Source organism: Tenebrio molitor, chromosome 4, assembly GCF_963966145.1.
Source record: "Tenebrio molitor chromosome 4, icTenMoli1.1, whole genome shotgun sequence".
NCBI classification, from domain to species: Eukaryota; Metazoa; Arthropoda; class Insecta; order Coleoptera; family Tenebrionidae; genus Tenebrio; species Tenebrio molitor.
Window position 1 is genome coordinate 29,230,866 of NC_091049.1, and position 23,109 is coordinate 29,253,974.

The window sequence follows — 23,109 nt, forward strand, 5'->3', positions numbered from 1 at the left end:
CTTTCGTGCTTACTTGCTTTTTCTGCAAATACATTCCTCCGTTTTCATTTTGTTTTTCAACAAACTGTTCTTTGGAAATTATTTATTGATTACTCTCGTTTGTTTTGATAGGTAAGATGATATCGGGGTGACCGCTGGGAACAGGGCGGTGCGGGCGGGTGATCGCGGTTTACTTTTCTAATGGCTTAGAGATTTTGTTGCTACGTTAGTTTTTTAATCATAACTTAACTAATATTCCGTCAAAATTATAATAACAAACACCATCGTAATCAGAGAATACCGATCTTTAGTTCTTAAAAAAGACATTTTTTCGATTTGAGGCTTAGTTTTCGAGCAATGGAGTGAGAAACGTAAAAACACGGCAAAATTAACGAATTTTTGACGAGCGTCGAAGAGACAACCATATGGCTACAGAAGAGATTACAAAGTTTCTACCAAAAAAAATACTTGAACACCGGCTACGTAACTCGAAAATTTTGAGTAACGTCCTGTTGCACACGACAATTTTTGGATTTTTTTTTGGATGTTCACCTATACATAATCAATCGATTTAGCAAACTGTCAGCTTTTTGTCATTAACTGCTCATACGACAAACTTTTTAAGGTTGCGAGTTCTCTATTAGTCGGAGAACCAGCGAATATTTTTGTCATTTCAATTCGCGACGAGAATTTTCTATTATAATTCGTATCATGCGACTTGACAATCATGGAGCTGACTATCTGGCAACAGTGCGTTAAAATGTAGCGCCAGACATTGCCATCTAGAGGCAGCAATCGTTTTTGATCGTGACGTCACAGTAAAGGCTTTATCGAAAAACGAATGAAACCTCCAGAATTTAATAAAAACAGTAACATTTTTGGTTAGCACTCTTTTTTTTAGTAGAACGATGTGTTTAGGCTTTACAATTACTGCCTCGTGGAGTAAAATGCCATTAATGATGCGAAAATTGTCATTTACAAGTGAGGTTAAGTTTGTGTATTTATTGTTTTTGCGTAATTTTTACTTTGTGAATAATTTAAATAACACCAAATCACAACAAATGCTTCATACATCTTAATTATATGTGTAGCAAATATAGTTTCAACTAAATTGCCCTTACAACGACTTGTAATCAGGAAAATGTTGATAGGGTATAAAAATACTTCCCAGGTTTCAACGTCTCTTGCGACGTTCGATGAACAGTAAATATCCTGGTATCAACTGAAACTATTATATACACTTGCCACCAAGCTTTTGCTTATCTCACAATTTTCCATAAGAATGATTAAAACACCGTATTTGATACTTTCTGAAAATGTAAACAAATGTCAAATTTTGACGTTTGGCCTTCCTCGTGACGTCACACGCTGTCTGGCTTAAGGCTGTTGCACAGTAATAAAACTTTTGGGCAAGGTGTAGTTCAAGTTGCAGAAGTATTCAGAATTCTTGGATCGGTCAAACACTGCAGCAGGTACCCTCTCGAGACCCGTCAGTCATAAAATTAGCACTTTACAAGAACAGTAAATCTTCCTACTGTGAACAAATCTGTTGGCAAATTTTAGATTTTCTTGAAGGTTGGAGGTATCTGTGTACTTTAGTGGTTTAATCTCTTACTTCCAGAAAATTAATTTAAAGAATGATTTATTTATTGTTGGTTACTGTGCGGTTATTTTATGCTCCTGTCAATTTGACAATTTTTAATTTCTTTCACTTATTACGTTGATTACAAACATAACCTTTCGAAGCAATTATCAACAAATTTGAAACATAATAAACGTTATTCACGTTGAGTGGAACATTTCAAGGTCAAATAATTTAATTTTTTGGCTCTGTAATTATGTTTTGTAAATAGTGACATGCAGGTAAACACCGTTCACGTTGGATTGAGGATTGCTAAATTCGCATTACGTTGTGATGAGCCTAGTCCGTTGGTTGTCCTTTTTTCAAATCTTCTATCAAAAAGGATTCAGTAGGAATGAGGTCGGTGCAGTATGGTGGATGACTTCTGCAAACCCCGCTTCGCTTTCATTGCACTTACGACTTACGTAATTACAATGGGCCGTATCATGACACCGTTATTAAAGTTGCCGTTAACTAGAGTCGTGATTAAAGTAAACATAAAACGATGTAGATTTATGCAATTATAACCTGCCAGAAAGAGATGAATTCGTCACCAAGGTAATTAGAGTCATGATTAAATTTAATAATGGTGTCGTGATACGGCCCAATGTTTTTAAAGAGCTTCTAGAAATACATAAGTGAGAACAAAGTCAATTGCTTTATTGCGCCCTAACAGCTGGGTATCAATCCCTAACCATTTTACCAAGGATAATTACATCCATAAAGCAATTGACTCTGTTCTTACTTATTTCTAGAAGTACTATAACTATTACGCATTAGCAGGTGAAACATTTTTAAAAACGACAAAACTCACTAGTAAGTAGGTAAATACAGATTTAAGATTAAAAACAGGATGTTTTTGATATCTTTTATTTCAAATCTCACACACTATCATCATTATACAATGTGGAAGCTACTTATGGAACAAAATCAGTAATTTCAAAACTAATGACAGTTGTCAGTCTTCTCCCGATCATATCCCAAACATGTTCTTTCAGGAGATCTGGCAGGCCACGATGAAACGTTGACACCAGCGTCCTTTAAGCACTCTAGTGTTCTTCTGGCTGTATGTGGGCGAGCGTTATCTTGCTGAAATATTGACATTTTACGAGTAGGTCATAATTCGTAATCAGTAGAGATCTGATCGATCTTATCTAAGAGTCTAAGACTCTATAAAAGTGTCATGTTCATGTAATATGATATTTTTATTGTGATTGTTTACTGATTAAGAGTTTCGTGATCGATACAGTAAATCAAAAAATAATTTTCTTAAATGTTCAACACCGGAGGACTCGTAGTCCAGAGATGCCTTCTGTAAGTAGACCTGTTTTGAAAATACTAAGTCAAGCTAAGATTTTTTACAGCAGGAATTGCACATTTTATTTTTAGAATATAGAAAACTAAATATTTTGAAATGTCTCTATCATGCGTCTGGGACATCGAAACATAAAAACACAGATCACATTATTATTTTTCACAATAAAAATTTTCTTTTGCACACTTTTAAAATGTTCTTATCTCGATGTTTCAAATTTTTCCCATTTAAAAAATACTTTGAAATTTTGAAGAATATGGCAATATTGCATAAATAAAGTAAATAAATATACTGGGTACTCCAAAATTCGCGGAACAACTCAGTGGGGCAATGTCAGCTTATGTTAGAAAATTATATAATATATAAATTCTATATACAGGGTGTTATTGAAAGTTGTACCGATATTTTAACCACGAGCTACTGGCTTCATGTAGAACTCGGAAAAAATATTTTTAAAAATCTATGTCAAAAAATAAAATGACATTTATTTTTTGAGCTACAATTTTTTTAAATTGCTTTTAGTTTTCTACGTTGTCCTACAAACTCGTAGGTAAAATTTCGGCACATTTTAAAAATACACCCTGTATATCATCATTTATAAAATGTACGCCAATGCCAAGTAACCTATAGGAAATATGCTTTAAAACAAGGAAACCGCATTGGTGTACGTTTTATAGAATATGATATACAGAGTGTATTTTTAAAATGTGCCGAAATTTTACCTGCGAGGTTGTTTGACAACGTAGAAGACTAAAAGCAATTAAAAAAAATTGTAGCTCAAAGGTCCATATCTTCTACAAAAAAAAAAGATTGATTCTATTAAATATTTTTGCCATATATTTTTCTCGTTCAACGCTTTTTACTACATGTTTTGGTGGTAATTACTAAAAATTAATATCGAAATTTAATTTCAGAGTTCAGAACAAAACGAAGTAAGGAAACAAAGGAACGTTCCAAGAATCTTTTCTTCGGTAAGTACTTTTTTGTTGGAAAATTAAAATTAAATCACCAATTTTGCATGACAATCCAACTCGAAAATTTTTAACCAATCGAATTGCAGCGTTTTTCAAATTTGGACCAATCAAATTGATTTATAGTGAAAAAACACCGAGCAGAGTGAAAAAACAACCAGCTGAATGAAAAAACAACTAGTGGTTTTTCAGCGAAAAAATTTATGTCAAAATGAAACGTCAAATTTATTAGGTCAACTCGATAAAAATTTTCTCGGTGGATTGTCAAGTCGAATACAATTCGTGGTCTAATTTTTTCTGCAAAATTTGTCATTTAAGGCATTCGTAGCTTTTGATTTTGGAAAATTACACTCGTCTCCTTCGTCGACTCGTGTAATTTTCGTTGCAAAAGCTACTCATGTCTTAAATGACAAATTTTGTCGGAAAAAATTAGACCACTTATTGTATTATATATGATAAATTTTTGATATAAATCCTTATCAAGGATTATGTCAAAGTGGATTATTTTTCAACACATAACAGCGCTGTCTGATTACAAAAATTGTAGATTAGTTTCGAAGGCACTGCTTAATAATAATCTTTTATCGAGATTTTTAAAACACTGGATTTATTAATCAGAAATTATGGTCCGTTATCAGCGATCTTTTAGCATTATTCGTAAAACAATTGTAATTCTAGTTGTGCCTCAAAAGATTTTATTTATACAGGCTGTCCCAAAAATGGCGTACTAACGGTGCACTACGGTGTAGAAGAGATTACCGTAAACGTCAGAAAAATGTAAAAAAAAAATCTATTGGACTTATTTGCTGATTTGGCGGTCTTTGAAAGTGGCACTTAACAGGTCAATTATTTTGAAATATATGTATGAAATTGTCATGACAGCTACCTCTAATTGTACATATTATCACAAAGTACAAGATCATTCACTACCGATATCTCATCCTGCATAATAGAGAATTTAAAAGCTTTGGAAATCGAAAAAATTATTTTAAATCCACTACGGTAATATTGCAAGGTAATGATGTACGAATATATCTTTGTTTACATTGTATTACCGTTAAGAATAATAATAATTAAAATAATTAATTTTTTTGTCGGAAACATTTTTTCCATATTTTTTTCGTGTGCATTTAAACATCCTCGATAAGGTACTAAGTAGTTAGTACGCTCATTTTGGGACACCCTGTATAGTTTATTTAACAGTTCTGTAAAAATAGACCACATTATTTCTTCAAAACGTGCTGAAACTGCACTCGCCTGTCAAACTTCTGAATAAAAGTTATCTTTTAAATCTTTGAAAAAAGAAGCGGAACCTCTGATCGGGGTAAAGACTACGAACATTTATACATTACACATTTGATCTTAAAGCTGATAAACAATGACCATATAGAAGATTTTTCGATATCTTCGAACAACAAAAAATTCGGAGATTTTGACGATGTGGTCCTTGAAATTAAATATTACAACCAAAAATTACAAAATATCTTGTGTATCTTCATAAGATACTTCGCCATGATTTAACGATTCACTCATCTCCTGGAATTCGTTGCAAAAGACTCTCTCATTTCTCAGATCATAAAAACTTTACACGTCAATTCTTAAATACAATGAATCATTAAATTCCACAGAGAAACTTTGAACAATTTTAATTCTCCTTCAACGTCTTTTATTATTTTCATGGTAATTGCTAAAAATTAATGTCGAATTTAATTTTCAGAGTTCAGAAAAAATCGAATTGGAGAAGGAAATGGATGTTCCAGGTGCCTTTTCCTCGGTAAATATTTTTATTGTTGAAAAAAAAACGTCAGAATAATTTTTCTAATAAATCACATCAATAACCTTACATGATAAATATTTTACATAAACTCTTATCAAGATAAAATATCATTATAGTACTTTGAAGAATTACGTCGTAACGAGCATTTCGAGCAATTTTTCATCGAGATTATTAAAACTCTTAAATTTATTTATCACGTTATCAAAAGATATTATGAAAACAATTTAAATTATTTTTTTATATACTCGTACGTTATTTACCAGTTCTGTAAAAATAGACCACATTATTTTCTTCAAAACGTGCTGAAACTGAACTCGTCCGTCAAACTTCTGAATAAAGATTATCTTTTAGATCTTTGAAAAAAGAAGCGGAACCACTGATCGGGGTAAAGACTACGAACATTTATACATTGCACATTTGATCTTGAAACTGATAAACAATGACGATATAGAAGATTTTTCTATATCTTCGAACAACGCAAAATTCGGAGATTTTGACGATGTGGTCCTTGAAATAAAATATTACAACCAAAAACCACAAACCTACGCTTTACAGTTGAAACATACAAACAAGACAAGAACGTTGACAGTAGCCGGTTTGACCGGCGAAAGCGGGAATTTTAGTATCAAGAAGTATATCAAAGGATTTAAATTTGTCGACGACTCCGTTAAAGTTATCCTTTTCACGAACAGCCTCTTCGACGGTTCCGAAAAACAAAGGATTCAGTTCGGAGAGGAAACTATCATAGTACATGAATCTCCACAAGACTTGCTTCTGACAACTTCGAAAGAAGGTCACTCCTACAATTTCACAATCGCGAATCCAAAAAATCTACCAGAAACAAAATTGAAGTTTTTTAACAATTTTCTCCTTTACACAAATCAAATGAACGTTGAGGAACTCGAAGCTTGGACTCAAAATGAATTTAGAAACATGTTCAGTTGCGAAGAATCAGTTTTTAAAGACTACATTTACTTCGTCATCAACTGGAGTCTTACAGAAGGAAAGAAAAAGAAGTTAGAGAAATCGTGGGTGAAACGTGCAATTGCTCTTCAATTGTTATCAACTTTCATAAAACCATTGTCGTTCGCGCCGGGTCAAGTTAACGAAAACGCAAGACTTTTACGAGAGACTATGTCAAGATTTAGATTTACAATTTTCGACAGAAAGAATCGTAGAGAAGTTACGGTTTTGTGGAAAGACTTCAAGAATGAAATCAATGATATTGTAATGCTGAATGGAATTAGAAAACAATATCAAATAAGAATGACCCGCATTCACAGTGTGGACGATTTGAACCAGAAAGAACTAAGTAAAATGTTGTGGTTGTTGGGAAAATGTCCACTGGTTCTCGATGGCAGAGGCAACATTTCTGCAGCTCTTAATTTATGTCCTGACGACAAGTTTGTCATACTTAGTCCAAATTTTCCAATTGATTGTTCTTCGAGATTTCAAAATTTATGTGACTTGCAAGACGAACCGGACATGTGTCAAAATTTTCTAAACAATTTCACTTACTCACTTCCATGTACCGAAACTGTGAATTTGACGGATTTGACGGATGTGGAAACTGAGGAAATTAAAGACATCACCACGGACGAGTTAGCTGTAATGATACATAGTCATAATATGGAAGACAAAGAAGGCGAAGTTTTGCCACCGTGTTACGTCAAAAGAAATTTTATAAGAATTATGATAGACGCAAAATTTTTGAGAAAAAATTGTATAAACACTCTAATTCTTATCTGTTCCATCACAAATGTGAATAGTTTTAAACTCCGCTTTAATCATATAAAGTTCGTCAAATTAGAAAAGTTTTCCAAGAATGAATGCGATGACACAGTCACTTACTTCACCGACGTTGAATATTCACAAAAGCAGTTTGACGAATTGTGTCTCAAGAGATCTCCAGACACTGAATGCCATCAGTTTCGATACGTCAACGACAACTGTCTAGAGTGGATCAGAAGCAAGAATTCTATCGAAAAATTGCGAAAATACCTGCTGGTAGGTAACAACTTGGCAAAGTATGACAAGGACGTCATCAGCGAAACCGAACTATTTGACAGTCCGTCTACAAATCACGTGAACATTATTTGCGCCAATCCCGGAATGGGAAAAACCATGCTGATGAAGAATCTGAAGAATGACGCTCCTCCGACCGTCTTGAGAATTTTGGTCTACGCCAGAAATCATGCACTGTATTTTCGCAAGAAAGACGCCGACGCTGAAACATTCGTAGACTACATTCTTAACGACACCCACAAGAAAGATGGAAATTTCAACAAGCGAATTTTGAAAATGTTGAAAACTAGAGGGAGGCTTGAGTTTCTCTGGGATGGACTAGACGAAATTTCTGAGAAAACTCTGGTGGTCGTCATGGAGATTATTAAGTATATTTCCACTAAAGGACACCGACAGTGGATAACTTCGCGCAACAATTTGAAAACTACATTATATTATATATATATATAAGCGATTATTCGATGCCGAATTTACGCTACTCCTATGGTGGAGTTTTTCGATTCTGTTTTTCCTGCGGTGAATCACTCCGCCTTGTTCTTCTCTTTTGTTTTCGTTAGATTCTGCCTTGCTCCCTGGCTGCTCGTATGTTTTTTTCCCAGTTCTTCCTATCTTGAATCTTGATTCTCCAGTCCTCTATTCCTATCCTTCTAATGTCCTCGTGTATCTGGTCTTCCCACCTTATCCTTGGTCTGCCTCTTGGTCTTCCTTCTACTGGTCTCCAATTTAGGGTTTTTCTTAGTATGTGTTGTGTATCCCTCCTTTGTACGTGTCCGAACCACCGTAGCCTTTGTGCTTTCACAAATCCTACAATATCTTCTCCCTCGATTATGTCCCTTATTTCATGATTCATTAGTGTCCTGTATTCCCCTTCTTCTGTTCTTCTTGGCCCTGCAATTTTTCTGAGTACCTTTCTTTCAAATATCCCGAGGTTCTCTTCGTCTGTATTAGTGAGTCGCATTGTTTCCGCTGCATAAGTCGCTACAGGTCTAATTGCTGCCTTATAGATTTTTATCTTTGTTGCTCTGCTAATGTGATGGTCCGTTAGGTATCTTTGATATTTCCAGTAAGCCTTGTTCGCTGCTTGTATTCGCTCTTTGATTTCGGCGCTTCGTTCATTTTTTTCGTTCACGTTCACTCCCAGGTATTTAAAATTTTCTACTTTTTTAAACGTGTAACTCCCTAGGTTTGTTTCTTTAATATGGTCTGTCTTTCTTCTCGAGATTATCATGTATTTAGTCTTATCTTGGTTGAGTTGTAGACCTCTTTTTTCTGTTTCTGTAACTAGCTTTTGCAGCGCCGCTCCCAGGCTCTTTTTATCTCTTGTTATAAGTGCTATGTCATCTGCGTAAGCTATTACTTGAGTTGCACTCACCGTAATAGCTCTGTCCAGTCCTGCAGCCTTTATTGCACCGTCGAGTGCGATGTTGAAGAGCGTTGTGGACAGTGCGTCTCCTTGCCTGACTCCTCTTTCTATGTTTATTTCGTTTGTTACACCCTCTGTTGTAGATATTCTTGCTTTTGAGTTGTCCATCGTCATTTTCGTTAGTTTGATTAGTTTCTCCGGTATTTTCATTTGTTGCATTTGCTCTACTAGACTGCGCCTGTTTATGTTGTCGAAGGCTTGTTTGAAGTCTATAAATAATATATGTAACTCTATGTCGTATTCGTAGCTCTTCTCTATTATTTGTGACATAACGTGTATTGCGTCTATGGTTGATTTGCCTTTTCTGAATCCATTCTGATATTCTCCTAGTTTTGTTTCTGTGTGTTCTGCCAGTCTCTTCCTGATAATCGATGTTAGTATTTTGTATGTTGTGTTGAGTAACATGATTCCTCTGTAGTTGTTACATTGTGTAGGATCTCCTTTCTTAAGTAGTGGAATGAGTAGTCCTGTTCTCCATTCTTCTGGCATTGTCTCGCTCTGCCATACCGCCACTAGTATTCTATAAACTCTGCTTAGCAGTTCGTGCCCTCCTTGCTTGATTAATTCATTACTAATTTGGTCCGGCCCTGCTGCTTTCTTTGTCTTAAGCTGTGCGACGATCTCCATGTATTCGTCATAAGACGGCGCGTCGTCCTCGTTGTTACTGTCTTCCATTTCCACTTTTTCTTTTTTTCTCCCTGTAATTTCTTTTTCTTCCCTAAAAAGTTCCGTGTAATACGTTTCCCATCTTTTGTTACCTATTCTTTGTGTCTTTTTACTCGTCGAGTTCCAATGTTTTATCAGTTTATACAGTTCCCTGCTGTCCCTATTGTTGACTTCCACCTCCTGCATAAGTTCCCCAATCCAACTTTCTTTTTTGTGTTTGCAATATTTGGTCGCCTCTTTTCTTTTTTCTTTGTAGTTCTCTAAGTCTTTTTGGTTTCCCGTCTTTAACCATCTGTTTCTGGCTTGGTTCTTCGCCTCCGTTCTTTTTTCGCACTCCTCGTCGAACCATTCCTTTCTTTTTCTTGTTGTTATTCGTCCAAGCACTGTTTCTGCCGTGTCTGTTATGCTTTCTTTTAGGTTCTTCCACTCTTCATCAATGTCTACTTCTTCTTCTCGTGTTTCTAATTTTTTTCTCATCTCTTTTTTGTACTCATCGTTGTGTCTCGTGTGGTTTAGTTTCTCTACGTCCCATCCATTTTTCCTACTGCCTCCTGTTTGTTTGACCACCTTCATCCTCATTTTGGCGACAACCAGGAGATGGTCTGAGTCGACATTTGCCCCTCTGTATGTCCTAACATCTTGTATTATTCTTTTCCACTTTTTGGAGATTAGCATGTGGTCTATTTGGTTTCCCTCTGTCCCCCCTGGAATCATCCATGTTATCTTGTGCTCTCTTTTATGTCTGTATTGCGTGCTAACAATGAATGTGTTTGTTGCTGCCGCTAGGTCGCAAATCTTCGCTCCGTTGTCGTTAGTGGTGTCGTGGATTGTCTCTTTCCCTGCTACACCTTCATTGCGTTCCTCCTTCCCTATCTTCGCATTGAAGTCCCCCACTATCATTAAGATGTCGAAAACTACATTAGAAACTGAATTTAACGTTTTTTCTAAAACGCTAACTCAATTCGACGATTCCGAACAGAGAAGATACGTCAGCAACCGGCTAGAGTTTTCTGGAGACGGTTTGGTCGAGATCTTCCAAATAATTAAAGGAAATATTCTACGCTTTCCCAACAACAATATTTTAGGCATTCCGCTTCAAATTTTCATGTTGACGGAATTGATCCTTTACGATGAAGAAAAATATTGTCATTTGCTGAGTGAGACATTCTTGGTGACTGACTTGTACCATCATTTTGTCGACCAAAAATTCCATCTTTATTTCAGAGAAAAGGAACATTTGGACGACACATTGGACACAATTCACACCAGAAAGCGCTCTGACAAAACATCAATGCTTGACTCTTATAAAAAGGTGGCGGCGGCGACATACTTGAACAATGATCTCTTAGACAATTTAAAATGCCAGGAATTTTTGAAAAATATCCAAAGAGATAAAGATTCTTTCGGGTTCATAACTTACGTGTCCGATGCACTCACTCCAGAATTTTGTCACAACTCGTTCGGCGAATATTTCGCAGCTTTGTATGTTTCGGAAAGTTCTAGTGAGATCTTCCAAAACGACGAGTTTATGTACAACGAAGAGTACAACAACATTCGATTCTTTTTTGATCTAATCGTGTCTCAAAATAGCAAAGCTCACATTGCGGTGTTGTACAATAACTTTAAACTTTTGGAAGAATGTAGTAAAGAAGAGTTGATTTGCAGGGACAAGAATGAACGCACCGCTTTCGATTTAGCACTCAAGAGGCGTAAAAAGTATCCAATTTTGGAAACTAAAATATCAAACGATAAGTATTATCTTTTTTATTCGAACGTAAAACTCGCACCGTTCAAAGATGTCGCTTGTCAAAAAATTTTGGACTTTCTGTCGCTTTATAACGGGAGCACTCAAAATTCAGTTATTTATGACAACAATTTTCTTCTATTACCTTTTATTGCATTATCAAACGAAGACATATCACTAATTTCTAGACCTAAACCCAAGTTGTTGCTAAACCTTCTGTTTTATGCGATACAAATTGATTATTCAACAATATTAGAACACTTCGAAAAGCTACATCTCATAAAATCTAACTACAGTGCAACTCTTCTACACTTGGCGATCCACTATGAATCAATCAATTGTTTAGAATGTATACTGTCTAACGAAAAACACAAAAATTACCTAATTGAACACACGAGAGTTCTAAGTACAATGTGTAGTTTCAAATTTGGCAAAATTTTGAAAATTCATCAGATAGATCTAAATGGGGTAGACTGTGACAAGAGGACACCTCTCCATCATGCTTGCGAGAGCAACAGTCTTGAAGCAATCGAGTTTTTAATCCAATCTGGAGCAAAATTAAATGTGAGAAGCAAAAATGATGAAACACCTCTACATTGCGCTCTAAATCGTTGCTCCTTAGAAGTGATACAACTGCTGATTCAAAATGGGGCCGATATGAACATTAGAGATGCGTCCGGTAAAACCGTGCTGCACTATGCATCTGAAATTAAAGAATTTTATCAGGACGTTTTAGAATTACTGATCAAAAATAACGCAGATTTGAATATTGTAGACCAAAAAGGACGACCTCCGATATATTACGCTTGTCTGAAAGACCCTTCTGATACTTTGAAATTTCTAATTCGAAACGGAGCCGATGTGAATTTAACAGATAAAACCGGCAAAACTTCTCTCCATTACGTGTCTGAAGATCAGCACATTTCTGACGAAATTGTAACAATTTTGATCAAGGGTGGGGCACAATTGGATGCAGTGGATGAGAGTGGTCAGGCTCCCATTCATTACGCGTGTCAAAGCGGTTGTTCTGAGAAGGTAAAACTGTTGGTTAACGGGGGCGCAAGAGTGAATCTTGAAGACAGAAATAGAAAAACTGCTCTGCATTACTGTTGTCATAATGAGAAGATTTCTGACGACGTCGTGAAGTTATTGATTAGAAACTCAGCAAACATGGATATTACAGATAAGACTGGTAATGCTGCCATACATTACGCTTGCAAGAGTGGTTCATTTGAAAAACTGAAACTGTTGATTCAAGGGGGCGCCAGCGTCAATACTACAAACTCGAGTGGACAAACAGTATTGCATTATGTATGCCAGAACTTGTTTATTTCTACTTCTTTTATTAACATCTTAATTGACAATAACGCAGATTTAAATGTTGTCGATCACTCTGGTGGCACCCCTCTCCACTACGCTTGTCTAAGTGGTTCTTGTGATATAGTAAAATTGTTGATTCAAAATGGCGTCTGTGTGTATATCCCAGACGAGTTTGGTAGAACTGCGTTACTCTATGCTTGTGAAAATCCGAATATTTCATCTGATTGCGTCGAAACGCTTATCAAGAACACAGCTAAATTAGATATTATCGATAAGACAGATCGTACCGCCATACACTATGCTTGCGCGAGTGGTTCGGTCGAAAAACTGAAGTTGCTGATTCAAAATGGCGCCGATGTGAACATCAAAAATTCAACGTCCAGCACACCTTTGCATTTTGTGTGTGAGAGATCATCTATTCCTCACGGTGTGTTAGAAGTTTTAATAGAAAATAAAGCAAACTTGAATGTTTTTGACAAGGACTATCTCTTTCCGATACATTACGCATGTTACAGTGGTTCTTCCGAGAAACTCATCTTACTGATTAAGAATGGCGCCAGGGTGACTATTAAGGACAGCAATGATAAAGCACCTCTGCATTATGCTTGTCAGAACGATGCTTTTTCGATGGACGCTGTCATATCTTTGCTTAAAGGAGGGGCACATGTGAATGCTGTCGACAAAGACGGGCGTACCGCGATGCATTATGCTTGTATAAATAATAATCGTGATAAAATATTTCAATTGTTAAATAATAACGCGAATAGGGATATTAAAGACACTAATGGCAAAAAACCCTTGCAATATGCATCTCAAGAAGTGATTCAAAATTTAATAAGAACTGACGCTACCTTACGCAATGATTGCACCATTTCATAAGCTATTTTTAATTAAATTTTAGGTTTTTAAGTTCTTCAAAATTGTTAATTTAATTGTTTGAATTAATTATAAAACTAAACCACCTTAATAATGTTATAATTAAATGTTAGCTTTTAATTTTTTAAACTGTATTAGTATTCGTCAGAATTACATCAAGAAAAAACTGGTTGTCTTCAGTTTTTAATTTAAACCGTTGAACTCGTTCACACACAGGGGGGAAGCATTATATTGTGGTATAGTAGGCCCAGAAATATAGTGATTTTATGGACTTAGGCCGATAATTTCTTTTACAATTTTGGGGTCACTTTTATTACCAACTTGAAGAGAGTTTATAAATATTCTATGACAGATGTTTTTGAGCCGTCTGAGAATGAACCATCGGAGACAAAGGTAGGTAGAGTCCAGTCGCGCGACCGGTGCCAGAATCTTATTGCCCCACCATAACTGACCACCTTAAGTTAATGTACTCCATCCCTCATAAAATCACTATATTTCTGGGTCTACTATAGTTGCAATATTTACTACTTCCCTGTTTTGTAGGTCCTAAATGTACTAGTCCATTTTCCTTTTCAATACCCATACACCAAAATTGAGAACTTTGGTCATCGTTAAAGTTAGGTACTCGCACCTCCACTTTGTCCTTAACACAGGGACAACAATTATTATTGGCAGATCTTCAAGCAGCAAAAGCAAACTAATTAATTAAATAATTACATATATATATATATGTATCTAAATATAACGGGTGTTCAAATGAAAAGTTTATCAAGTTGGCTATGACTTTCTGATGAAAGAAGATAGAGCGAAAAAGAGATGATACCTTCTTTGACAGTTGACAGATGTCATTTGTGTTATCGAGTGTAACTGTGTAACGTCTTTTTTTTTAGTTAAGTTTCGTTTTCTGTAGAACATAAAACTTTTTTAATCGAAGGTTATTCGGTGCAAAATTGCATTGAAAATTTCAAACTGAATTTACAAATTTTGCTATGGATTACATCCAGTTTAAGAAATTTTTGCCTCGAGCTGTAAATTTGTTTCGTCTTACTGGTAGTGTCTTGCAAAAATGAGGCAGTGTTGTTACTAATACTCAAGATAAAGGAAAATGTATCAAAAACATCTATCCGACAATTGAGTCAGCAAATGAATCTCTTTGTTGGAACAATGCACACAATGTTACACAAGAATTTACATCCCTACCGTGTCACAGCAGGAATTGAACCCAACAGATTATTATACAAGAAGATTACATCGTTACAACTGGCTTGTCGGCAACGTAGCCAATAATGTGGAGTTTTCACAGATTATTTTCACCGACGAGTCATGGTTTCGTACTTCAGGAATTCGCAGAATATTAGAATATGCACTGAAAATCCACATAAAATTGTCGAAGAGGCGTTATATGCTGAAAAGATTGACGTTTTTGCAGGATTTAGTTAAAGGAGAATAATTGGACTAATACCTACTCGGATTCCTGATTTAATTTTTAAATACCAAAACAGAATGAATGCTTTGTAAAGTGTATTTTGGGTTGCATTTTTACCAGACCAGGCTCGTCATCTTATGTGATTGTGAACCTGTATGTATTTTGCAATTTTTTTTTTTTAATAATTCAAGTAAGTATCTATAAATTAAAAAAAATATTTTCTTCTGCGTCGTTCATCAAGTCCAACGTATCTGCAAAAAAACTGTGTATGGTACGAGTTGTCAAATATTTCGTGTCTGAAAAACCATCAATACCACTCTCAGAAACTGTTGAATCAGTTCAATTTGTCGTTTATCAAAACAAATTAATGTATGATAAAAATGAGATTTTCCAATAGCAAACATACCCGGATATTTTAAAAATTTTAGGCCGAAGGTGTAAATATTTTAAATATCCCTAATTGTGGATTAGTTCGTAATCGGTGGAGATCTGATCGTTCTTATCCAAGGCTCTACAAATGTGATCATGTAATATGATATTTTTATTGCATTCTGTGTGTGATTGTTCGCTGATTGAGAGTTTGTTAATCGATACAGTAAAGCAAAAAGTAATTTTCTTAAATGTTCAACACCGGAGTGGCCCAGAGATGCCTTCTGCAAGTAGATTTTTTTTATATTAAGTCAAGCTAACATTTCACCATTTCTTACAACAGTAATTGCACATCTTATTTTTGGAATATAGGTATGTAAAAAACTGAATATTTTGAGATATCTCTATCGTGTGTCTGAGACATCAAAACATAAAAAAACAGATCGCATTGTTATTATTCAAGCTACTATTTTTTTTTCGACACTGTCAAAATTTGATAATTTTCTGCTGTGTGAACGGATTTTGATAAATGTCACAACTTGTCAAAACAAAACGTCAAGCTGATTTTAAGCGATTTGGAGCCTTTAAGGGGCTCGTCGAACAAAAAAAAACGTCGTATTCAACGCGTTTGTGTGTAAATTTGGTTTTTTAAATAAATAGTATATTATTACATGAGCAAGTAAAGAAGGTTTTTATCCACTAAAATAAAGGTTGCAGCACAAACCGAAGGCGCCTTCTGTAATTATTTGGGTGGATAAAAACCTTTACTTGCGAGTATAATACTATACTTTATCTACGATCAAATACGAGTAGGTATACAAAAAAATAATAAATCAATGTTTTAATTTTTTTAAATCTTAATGTTCTTTTTGTTACCATAGTTACGTTTTTGTATTTGGTTATGTTGCTGCAGTTACTGCAATTTCTAATTTTGATTGGTCCAAGTCCGATGGATCAAAGATCCTGTCAATTTTATCCATGGCTGGGAACCAATAAGAGCTCTCTTTTAATTTGCCGGTGAATAAAATGACAATTTAGAGTAGAGCTTTTACATCAATAAACAAAAATTGACATCGAAATTTAATTTCAGAGCACAGAACAAATCCAATTACGGGGACAAACGAATGTTCTAAGAGTCTTTTCCTCGGTAAGTACTTTTTCGGTCGGAAAAGAAAACGTCAAAATAAAAATGTGTCAGTAAATCATCACTGATCTTACATGATAAATATTTGACATAAATTCTTATCAAGATAAATTATTATTATCACTACTTAGAAGAATTATGCAAATTGGATTATTTTTCAACACATCACAGCGCTTAAATGTCTGATTAGACAAATTGTTGATTGTTGTCGAGGACATTGCTTAATAATGTTTTATCGAGATTATTAAAACGCTGAAATTTGTTTATCACAACTTATATTCCGTTTTCAGAAAATCTTTTTGCATTATTCTTAAAACAATTGTAATACTATTTGCATCCTAGAGGAATTGTTTATTTATTTTATTTAACAGTTCTGTAAAAATAGACCACATTATTTTATTCAAAACGTGCTGAAACTGTAGGTACTCGCCTGTCAAACTTCTGAATAAAGGTTATCTTTCAGATCTTTAAAAAAAGAAGCGGAACCACTGATCAGGGTAAGGACTACGAACATTTATACATTGCACATTTGATCTTGAAACTGATAAACAATGACGACATCGAAGATTTTTCTATATCTTCGAACAACGCAAAATTCGAAGATTTTGACGATGTGGTCCTTGAAATTAAATATTACAACCAAAACCCACAAACCTACGCTTTGAAGTTGAAACACGTAAACAAGGAAAGACTACTGACAGCAGCCGGATTGACCGACGAAAGCGGGAATTTTAGTATCAAGAAGTACATCAAAGGATTTAAATTTGTCGACGACTCAGTCAGATTTATTCTTTTCACGAACGCCCTATTCGATGGTTCTAAAAAACAAAATATTACTCTAGGATTAGATACCATCATAGTACATGAATGTCCACAAGACTTGCTTCTGACAACTTCAGACGAAGGTCACTCCTACAATTTCACAATTGCAAATCCAATGAATCTATCAGAATCAGAATTGAAGTTTTTTAACAATGTTCTCCTTTACACAAATCAAATGAACGTTGAGGAACTTGAAACTTGGACTCAAAATGAATTTAGAAACATGTTCAGTTGCGAAGAGTCAGTTTTTAAAGATTACATTTACTTCGTCATCAATTGGAGTCTCATAGAAGGCGAGAAGAAAAAATTAGAGAAATCGTGGATCAAACGTGCGATTGGTATTCAATTATTAACACCATTTATAATACCATTGTCTTTCGCTCCGGGTCCAGTTAACGATAACACAAGACTTTTACGAGAGACTATATCAAGATTTAGAATTACAATTTTTGACAGAAAGAATCGTAGAGAAGTTACGATTTTGTGGAAAGACTTCATGGACGAAATTAATAATTCAAGATCATTTTTGCCACTGCTGAAGAATATTGCAAGTCAATATCAGATAAAAATAAGTTGCATTGAAAGCGTGGACGATTTGAACCAGAAAGAACTAAGTCAAATGTTGTGGTTGATGGGAAAATGTCCACTGGTTCTCGATGGTACAGGCAACATTTCTGCAGCTCTTAATTTATGCCTTGACGACAAGTTTGTCATACTTATCCCAAATTTTTCAATTGATTTTTCTATGAGCTTTCAAAATTTATCTGACTTGCAAGACGAACCAGACATGTCCCAAAATTTTCTGAACAATTTCACTTACTCACTGTCATGTACGGAAACTGTCAATTTGACGGACTTAGATGTGGAAATGCATGAAATTAAAGACATCACCACGGACAAGCTAGTTGTAATGAGAAATTGTTTCAGTCTGGAAAACAAAGAAGGCGAAGTTTTGCCACCGTATTACGTCAAAAGAAAATTTACAAAAATTATGATAGACCCAAAAATTTTAAGAAAAACTTATATAAACACTCTAATTCTTATCTGTTCCATGACTAATGTGACTAGTTTTAAACTCCGCTTTAACCATATAAAGTTCATCAAATTAGAAAAGTTTTCCAAGAATGAATGCGACGACACAGTCACTTACTTCACCGACGTTGAATATTCACAAAAGCAGTTTGACGAATTGTGTCTCAAGAGATCTCCAGACACTGAATGCCATCAGTTTCGATACGTCAACGACAACTGTCTAGAGTGGATCAGAAGCAAGAATTCTATCGAAAAATTGCGAAAATACCTGCTGGTAGGTAACAACTTGGCAAAGTATGACAAGGACGTCATCAGCGAAACCGAACTATTTGACAGTCCGTCTACAAATCACGTGAACATTATTTGCGCCAAACCCGGAATGGGAAAAAGCATGCTGATGAGGAATCTGAAGAATGACGCTCCTCCGACCGTCTTGAGAATTTTGGTCTGCGCCAGAAATCATGCACTGTATTTTCGCAAGAAAGATACCGACGCTGAAACATTCATAGATTACATTCTTAACGACACCCACAAGAAAAATGGAAATTTCAACAAGCGGATTTTGAAAATCTTGAAAACTAGAGGAAGGCTCGAGTTTCTCTGGGACGGACTGGACGAAATTTCTGAGAAAACTCTGCTGGTCGTCAAGGAGATTATTAAGAATATTTCCACTAAAGGACACCGACAGTGGATAACTTCTCGCGACAATTTGAAAACTACATTAGAAACTGAATTTAACGTTTTTTCTAAAACGCTAACTCAATTCGACGATTCCGAACAGAGAAGATACGTTAGCAACCGGCTAGAGATGTATGGTGACGATTGGGTCAAGATTTTCCAAATAATTGAGAAAAATATTCTGCGCATTCCCAACAACTATATTTTAGGCATTCCGCTTCAAATTTTTTTGTTGACGGAATTGATCCTTCACGATGAAGAAAAATATTGTCATTTGCTGAATGAGACATTTTTAGCTACCAACTTGTATCAACATTTTATCGACCAGAAATTCAAACTTCAAACGAACTTTACAAAGACATCAGTGATTGACGGTTATAAAAGGGTGGCGGCTGCGACATATTTGAACAATGTGGAAAATTTAAATTGTCAGGAATTTTTGAAAAATATTCAAAGAGATAAAGATCCTTTCGGGTTCATAACTGATGTGTCGGATACACTGACCCCAGAATTTTGTCACAACTCGTTCGGTGAATATTTTGCAGCTTTGTATATTTCGGAGAGTTCCAATGAGATCTTCCAAAACGATGAGTTTATGTACAATGAAGAGTACAATAACATTCGATTCTTTTTTGATCTAATTGTGTCTCAGAATAGCAAAGCTCACATCGCGGTTTTGTACAATCACTTTGAACTTTTGAAAGAATGTAATGAAGAGAAGTTGATGTGCAGGGACAAGATTGGACGCACCGCTTTCGATTTAGCACTAGAGAGGCGTAAAAAGTATCCAATTTTGGAAACTTATACATCGCATGATGCATATCATATTGGTTATTTAAACGTAAAACTAGAACTGTTCAGGGATGTCACTTGTCAAAAAATTTTGGACTTTTTGTCACTTAAAAACAAGAGCAGTCAAGATTCAATTATTTTTGACGAAAACTTTCTGCTATTACCTTTTATCGAATTATCAGATGAAAACAAATCAATCATTTCTACATTTAGATCCAAATTGTTGCCAAACCTTCTGTTTTACGCGATACAAGGTGATTATTCAAAGATATTAGGACAATTCGAAAATTTACCTTTGATAAAAACTGATTACGGACAAACTCTTTTACACTTGGCGATTCGCAATGAATCAATCAATAGTTTAAAATGTATATTGTATAACAAAATATACCAAAAATACCTTATTAAAAACACCAGACTTCTAAGTACAATGTGCAGCTCCAAATTTGCCAACATTTTGAAAATTCATAAGATAGATCTAAATGTGGTAGACTACAACAACAGGACACCTCTCCATCATGCTTGCGAGAGCAACAATCTTGAAGCAGTTGAGTTTTTGATCCAATCTGGAGCAAAACTAAATGAGAAAAGCAAAAATGGTAAAACTCCTCTACTAGAATGTTGCTCCCTAGAAGTGATGCAACTCCTGATTCACAATGGCGCCGATGTGAACATTAAAGATAAGTCCGGTAAAACCGTTCTGCACTATGCATCTGAAATTCAGGATTTTTCTTACGACGTTTTAGAATTTTTAGAATTACTGATCGAAAATAACGCAGATTTGAATATTGTAGACAAAAAAGGACGACCTCCGATATATTACGCTTGTCTGAAAGGTCCTTCTGATACTTTGAAATGTCTAATTCGAAACGGAGCCGATGTGAATTTAACAGACAGAACCGGCAAAACTTCTCTCCATTACGTCTCTGAAGATCAGCACATTTCTGACGAAATTGTAACAATTTTGATCAAGGGTGGGGCACAATTGGATGCAGTGGATGAGAGTGGTCAGGCTCCCATTCATTACGCGTGTCAAAGCGGTTGTTCTGAGAAGGTAAAACTGTTGGTTAACGGGGGCGCAAGAGTGAATCTTGAAGACAGAAATAGAAAAACTGCTCTGCATTACTGTTGTCATAATGAGAAGATTTCTGACGACGTCGTGAAGTTATTGATTAGAAACTCAGCAAACATGGATATTACAGATAAGACTGGTAATGCTCCCATACATTACGCTTGCAAGAGTGCTTCATTTGAAAAACTGAAACTGTTGATTCAAGGGGGCGCCAGCGTCAATACTACAAACTCGAGTGGACAAACAGTGTTGCATTATGTATGCCAGCACCAATTTATTTCTCCTTCTTGTTTGAACATCTTAATTGACAATAATGCAGATTTAAATGTTGTCGATGAGTTTTCTTGTACCCCTCTTAACTATGCTTGTCGAAATGGTTTTTGTGAAAAAGTGAAATTATTGTTGATTCAAAATGGCATATGTGTGTATATCCCAGACGAGTTTGGTAAAACTCCGTTACTCTACGCTTGTGAAAATCCGAATATTTCATCCGATTGCGTCGAAATGCTTATCAGGAACAAAGCTAAATTAGATATTATCGATAAGGCAGATCGTACCGCCATACACTATGCTTGTGCGAGTAGTTCTGTCGAAAAACTGAAGTTGCTGATTCAAAATGGCGCCGATGTGAACATCAAAAATTCAACGTCCAGCGCACCTTTGCATTTTGTGTGTGAGAAGTCGTCTATTCCTCACATCGTGTTAGACGTTTTAATAGAAAATAAAGCAAACTTGAATGTTTTTGACAAGGACTATCTCTATCCGATACATTACGCATGTTACAGTGGTTCTGCCGAGAAACTCCTTTTGCTCATTAAGAATGGCGCCAGTGTGACTATGAAGGACAACAATGATAAAGCGCCTCTGCATTATGCTTGTCAGAAAGATTTTTTTTCGAAGGATGTTGTTATAGCGTTGCTTAAAGGAGGTGCGCATGTGAATGCTGTCGACAAGGACGGTCGTACCGCGATGCATTATGCATGTATGAATAATAATCGGGATAAAATATTTCAGTTATTAAAAAATAATGCTAAACAGAATATTAAAGATACAAATGGTAAAAAACCCTTACAATATGCATCTCGAGAAATGATACAAAATTTAATGGAAACAGACGCTACGTTACTAAGGCCCGGTTTCTGGAAACAATTTTCTTGGGCCAGTTAGTTAACTCTCCGATAAATACAAAAATCATGATTGTAATGTAATTGGTTACTTTCTAGCGTTTCCATAGTGACGCTTGATTTAACCGGCCGTTATCGGGCCCTTTCAGAAACCGGGCATTAATGATTGCACCATTGCATAATAGTTATTTAATAAACTAGTTTGATAATGATTAACAAAAGAGTTGATTACAAAAATTTTTCGTTGACCGCAAACTTTTTTTTTTTTGGTGACAAATTTTGAAATTAAAGCCAAATCAAAACCAATTTAATCTTTTTCCATAAAGATGAGACCTTATAAATACCTTCATTCTTTTTTTGTCCTCAGGGTAGGCCATTTTAAAATTTTTCAACACTTTTCCACAAAAAGTGTCAGAAGACATTCAATTTCACGTAAAAATCACGATTGCTACGGAAACCTAGTTACCTTTGAAAAATATGACATGCGAATTATAACCAAAAATGTCGGTTTTTGAAAAAGTGAATTCGTAATTGTGCAGTTATGGAGCTATAAAATATAGAAAACCCTACTGCACTACCTGCTGCAGTGTTGGTAAGTGCAAACATCAAAATATCATCAAAACGTCAAAATCGCAAAAATCGTTGATTAATGAAAAATAGTGTATTAATGAGGTCCATTAATACACTATATTTTAGACAAAATAATTCATTAATATTGAAATTAACAAGGGGTCAACGGAAAACTAATGTTAATTAATACATACATAGGTATATAGGTTTTAGGTTCTTTAAAATTGTTAACTTAATTGTTAGACTTAATTATAAAACTAAACCACCTTAATAGTGTTCTTATAGGTACCTTATGTTTAAATGTTAGTTTTTAATTTTTTAAACTGTATTAATATTCGTCAGAATTACATCAAGAAAAAAGTG

The 23,109-nt window shown here is 35.2% G+C and overlaps 2 protein-coding genes across 3 annotated transcripts; both read left to right on the top strand.

Moving 5' to 3' along the window:
- The first annotated feature begins 2,822 nt into the window (after positions 1–2,822).
- LOC138128606 (uncharacterized) lies at positions 2,823–23,109 on the top strand. Of its 2 annotated transcripts, XM_069044808.1 has the most exons (5): positions 2,823–2,914; positions 3,830–3,886; positions 5,604–5,660; positions 16,603–16,659; positions 17,120–23,109. In XM_069044808.1, exons 1-5 carry the CDS (start codon positions 2,906–2,908, stop codon positions 22,217–22,219), a joined length of 5,280 nt encoding a protein of 1,759 aa, XP_068900909.1. In that variant the 5' UTR covers positions 2,823–2,905; the 3' UTR covers positions 22,220–23,109. The 2 variants fall into 2 exon arrangements, with proteins under 2 accessions (XP_068900909.1, XP_068900910.1); XM_069044809.1 differs by lacking the exons at positions 16,603–16,659; positions 17,120–23,109 and adding an exon at positions 6,015–8,179.
- On the top strand, positions 10,682–13,872 carry LOC138128179 (putative ankyrin repeat protein RF_0381). Its single transcript, XM_069044362.1, has one exon. It carries the CDS (start codon positions 10,682–10,684, stop codon positions 13,718–13,720), a length of 3,039 nt encoding a protein of 1,012 aa, XP_068900463.1. The 3' UTR covers positions 13,721–13,872.

What these genes read in the sequence shown, in the direction of transcription:
- LOC138128606 (XM_069044808.1), top strand. An exon ending in TTCCAAGAATCTTTTCTTCG is followed by an intron (nt 3,887 to 5,603) that starts GTAAGTACTTTT and finishes TTTAATTTTCAG; the next exon opens with AGTTCAGAAAAAATCGAATT. An exon ending in TTCCAGGTGCCTTTTCCTCG is followed by an intron (nt 5,661 to 16,602) that starts GTAAATATTTTT and finishes ATTTAATTTCAG; the next exon opens with AGCACAGAACAAATCCAATT.
- LOC138128179 (XM_069044362.1), top strand. Translation starts at nt 10,682, where the DNA reads ATGTCGAAAACTACATTAGAAACTGAATTTAACGTTTTTTCTAAAACG.